This window comes from Panulirus ornatus, chromosome 25, assembly GCF_036320965.1.
Source record: "Panulirus ornatus isolate Po-2019 chromosome 25, ASM3632096v1, whole genome shotgun sequence".
Classification (NCBI taxonomy): domain Eukaryota; kingdom Metazoa; phylum Arthropoda; class Malacostraca; order Decapoda; family Palinuridae; genus Panulirus; species Panulirus ornatus.
In genome coordinates, this window is record NC_092248.1 from 1,715,765 (window position 1) to 1,720,764 (window position 5,000).

The window sequence follows — 5,000 nt, forward strand, 5'->3', positions numbered from 1 at the left end:
GTTATTAGTAGGTACTTAAATCTACATAAGTTTATGAGTTATTACTAGGTACTTAAATCTACATATGTTTATGAGTTATTAGTAGGTACTTAAATCTACATAAGTTTATGAGTTATTAGTAGGTACTTAAATCTACATAAGTTTATGAGTTATTAGTAGGTACTTAAATCTTCATAAGTTTATGAGTTATTAGTAGGTACTTAAATCTACATAAGTTTATGAGTTATTAGTAGGTACTTAAATCTACATAAGTTTATGAGTTATTAGTAGGTACTTAAATCTACATATGTGTATGAGTTATTAGTAGGTACTTAAATCTACATAAGTTTATGAGTTATTAGTAGGCACTTAAAGCTACAAAAGTTTATGAGTTATTAGTAGGTACTTAAATCTACATAAGTTTATGAGTTATTAGTAGGTACTTAAATCTACATAAGTTTATGAGTTATTAGTAGGTACTTAAATCTACATAAGTTTATGAGTTATTAGTAGGTACTTAAATCTACATAAGTTTATGAGTTATTAGTAGATACTTAAATCTACATAAGTTTATGAGTTATTAGTAGGTACTTAAATCTACATAAGTTTATGAGTTATTAGTAGATACTTAAATCTACATAAGTTTATGGGTTATAAGTAGATACTTAAATCTACATAAGTTTATGAGTTATTAGTAGGTACTTAAATCTACATAAGTTTATGAGTTATTAGTAGGTACTTAAATCTACATAAGTTTATGAGTTATAAGTAGTTACTTAAATCTTCATAAGTTTATAGGTTTATGAGTTTTTAAGTATGTAATTATATGCCCTCATGATACCTTCTCAAAATCATGAGAATATTTAATTTTCCAAAAGAAGGAACAGAGAATTGGGCCAGGTGAGGGTATTCCCTCAAAGGCCCAGTCCTCTGTTCTTAATGCTACCTCGCTAACGCGGGAAATGGCGAATAGTTTAAAAGAAAAGAAAAGTGTTGAGAATATCTCCCATGTTCCCTCCCACAGTGGATTACTACACTCCCCGGTTTCTGGTCCACGCCGCCACCACTGTCCTCCCAGCCAACGCCACAGGTGAGTCCCCCCTTCCCCCAGTTCAACGCCACAGGTGTCTCCTCCCCAGTTCAACGCCACAGGTGAGTCTCCCTCCAGTTCAACGCCAAAGGTGAGTCCCCCCTTCCCTCAGTTCAACGCCATAGGTGACTCCTCCCCAGTTCAACGCCACAGGTGAGTTCCCTCCCCCCTCAGTTCAACGCCACAGGTGAGTCTCCCCCCAGTTCAACGCCACAGGTGAGTACCCCCTTCCCTCAGTTCAACGCCACAGGTGAGTCTTCCCCCAGTTCAACGCCACAGGTGTCTCCTCCCCAGTTCAACGCCATAGGTGACTCTCCCTCCAGTTCAACGCCACAGGTGAGTCCCCCCTTCCCCCAGTTCAAAGCCACAGGTGAGTCTCCCCCACAGTCAACATTATGAGTAAATCCCCCACAATCATCACCACGGGTGAGTCTCCCCCCATCTCCCTCTCCCCTGTCAACATCATGAGTACATCTCTCACAGTCAACACCATGAATACGTCCCCCAAGTCAACATCATGAGTACGTCCCCCAAGTCAACATCATGAGTACGTCCCCCAAGTCAACATCATGAGTACGTCCCCCAAGTCAACATCATGAGTACGTCCCCCAAGTCAACATCATGAGTACGTCCCCCAAGTCAACACCATGAGTACGTCCCCCAAGTCAACATCATGAATACGTCCCCCAAGTCAACATCATGAGTACGTCCCCCAAGTCAACATCATGAGTACGTCCCCCAAGTCAACATCATGAGTACGTCCCCCAAGTCAACATCATGAGTACGTCCCCCAAGTCAACACCATGAGTACGTCCCCCAAGTCAACACCATGAATACGTCCCCCAAGTCAACACCATGAGTACGTCCCCCAAGTCAACATCATGAGTACGTCCCCCAAGTCAACATCATGAGTACGTCCCCCAAGTCAACATCATGAGTACGTCCCCCAAGTCAACATCATGAGTACGTCCCCCCACACAATGAGGCACTTAACACCGTTCATCATCAGCGCCATGGGTGCTAACCCACCTTTCTACCCGAAGACTATCGCACTTTACCTCCTTCACCAACTCATCCATATACAGATCAAACGGCCATGGTGACATCCAACACTCTCGACGCAAAACCTAACTTCATGTAGAATCACTCACTCTCCTCTCCTCCTACTCGCACACAGCGCCTTATTATCTTGACAAAACTCCTAGCTACTTGTGTGGGAGCTTCCATCCCACATCATATGTTTGGTATCACCATACACAAAGCATCTCAATAAGTATTCTCCAGATCCGTCAGTGCCATACAGAGTCCGGTTTCTCCACTTCTCAGTCAGATTCTTCAGAGCAAACTCACATCTCCTCTGTCACTCCTGAAGCCACATTGTTCCTCCCCATTCATATGGTCTGCACATGCCATCACCTTCCCAATCGCCAGTTTCCCAAACATTTCATCTGGTATATCTTACTTATACCTCTGTAATTCGAACATTCCCTTCTGTCCCCCTTGCCTTTATACAATGGCATGATACAAGCACTCTGTCAATTCCTGGGGCACCTTGCGTTGAGCCATACATGCATTAAATATCCTAACTAACCAATCACCAACACAATTACCCTCTTTACTGTGAAATTCAACTGCAATCCCATCCACTTCGGCCTCTTTGCCACACTTCAACTTACGCAAGACATTCGTTACCTCTTCTCTATTCACCAAACCACTCGTCCTACCTCCACGTCGTACACCCCCAACATCCGCCATCCTTATCATCTAACACATTTCACAGCCCTTCAGAATACTTACTCCATTTTCTGCTTACCTCTTCTTCGCCTGTTACCACTTCCCTATCTCCTCCGTTCGCCGACACTCTCATCTATTCTCGTGCTCTCCTGACACTATTCCCCTCCTTCCAAAATATCTTATTCCCTCTGAAGTGTGTAGATTCTCTCTCAACGCAACTCTCATTTGTCCTCTTTTTTCAGCCCCTACACCATAATCTTCACCTTTTGCCGCTTTCTCTTATGTATCTCCCAATCACTCGCATTCCTCCCCTGTAAGTAACGCGCATGAACTTTTCTCCCTCAGTAACAGCATTACTTCGTCATCCCACCACTCACATCTCCCATCAGGTACTCTGTCACTATACTTCACAAGCTGTTTACTAATTTCATTAACCGCCACATCATATTCGTGGCATTCAAAGCACCCATGACTAACAATCGATCCCTCGCATCACTATTTACTGACACACACTCACTCAGCTCTTCCCGGAACGCTCGCCTCTCTTCCTCACTCCTTTCGTTACCTGGTGTATGCGTACTAACAGGCACCAGCACCTGCTTCTTGTTCTCAACCGTCATTTTCTACCACATCTATGTGGGTCTCACTTCCCTACATCCTTTCACACGTACCCACAACTCCTCCCGTAGCTCTCACCCTCTCACATTATCCCCTAAGGCATTCCCAAGCCATTCTTCCCCCTTGAGCTTATTTTCACGCAGACCCAGAGCTCTCATCTAGGGTTCTCTCCCCAGTCATAATACCTTCCCAACCTTGTTACGTCCGCACACCTTCCAACACCCTAGCAATATTAGCCTTCGAGGAGGGTGAGCATTCCTTGCCTGGCTGCTTCTGATCCAACTTACAGATATTGGAATACAAGATTGGAGAGGTGTTACCAGCCCTCCTCTCCTGCCCCTTTCAGTTGTTCTCTACAACAGGCAGGGAATACGAGGGTCGTATTCTCCTCTATCCCAAAACGCATATATATATATATATATATATATATATATATATATATATATATATATATATATATATATATATATATATATATATATATATATATATATATATATATTCCTATGAGTCCACGGGGAAAATGAAACACGCTAAGTTCCCAAATGCACTTTCGTGTAATAATTACATCATCAGGGGAGACACAAGAGAGAAATATAACAGTCAGTTGATATACACCCAAGAGACGAAGCTAGGACGTCATTTGGTAAGCATGTTTATCAAATGACGTCCTAGCTTCGTCTCTTCGATGTATATCAACTGACTGTTATATTTCTCTCTTGTGTCTCCCCTGATAACGTGATTATTACACGAAAGTGCACTTGGGAACTTATCGTGTTTCATTTTCCCCGTGGACTCGTAGGAATATCTTGATCACGCGCTAAATTGTGATCCTTTCCAATATGTATATGTATGTATCAACCTCATAAAAACAACTGAATAAAATTACACACTTTTCGGACGTGCGTTATCAAAGCAGTCCCACGGCTTTTATTTGGAGGATGACATAGACTATTCAATCTGCTGCTTTTCTTAATTGGATCTTAATCCCAGGAGATGCAGGCGGCCGTCTAAGGAATCATGGCTGGAGAGTCTCTCTCTCTCTCTCTCTCTCTCTCTCTCTCTCTCTCTCTCTCTCTCTCCCCCAACCTCGTTCTGTATTCTCACGTCGAGCTGTGGGATTTTCAGCACTAACTACACGCCGGTTTGACACTTTAATCAGTCAGGTTTGAAAGGGTCAACAGTTTTTTTTTATGTCTTTTTTTTCTCACACGTGACAGACGTCCCAGAGGGTTGGCAAGGCAGTTGTTTTTCCAGGATAATGTGCTGGAGATACACTCTCTTTCCCTCCTGCACTCACCCACCAGGGAGGGTCAGTGGCAGCACCGCAGTGAAAACCATTATTACAGTGGCTGTCATGTTCTCATCTGTGGCCCCCACGCCGCCGTGGACTGATGGTATTCAGTCAACCACTGACCAGGGAGGGACTACCCGCCTTGGTGCTGGGAAGGGTAAAGTGACAGCAGTGGCAAGTGAACGAGCACTACAGTGGCTGCCAGGTTCTCCTCCTTGGCCCAGGTGGACCTCTCTATCTCACACATACGGACACCTGACAAAAACGCGTGACTTACGCGACTGG

At 43.7% G+C, this 5,000-nt stretch overlaps 1 protein-coding gene across 6 annotated transcripts in view; it reads left to right on the forward strand.

Annotated features, from left to right (window-relative positions):
* The window catches only part of LOC139757158 (uncharacterized), a 178,832-nt gene that overhangs the window by 155,788 nt on the left and 18,044 nt on the right, over positions 1-5,000 (forward strand). For all 6 annotated transcript variants that reach the window (XM_071677264.1, XM_071677267.1, XM_071677266.1 and 3 more), the window contains one exon: positions 1,004-1,069. In XM_071677264.1, the coding sequence (XP_071533365.1) occupies positions 1,004-1,069 (66 nt within the window). The remainder of the gene's footprint in view (positions 1-1,003; positions 1,070-5,000) is intronic.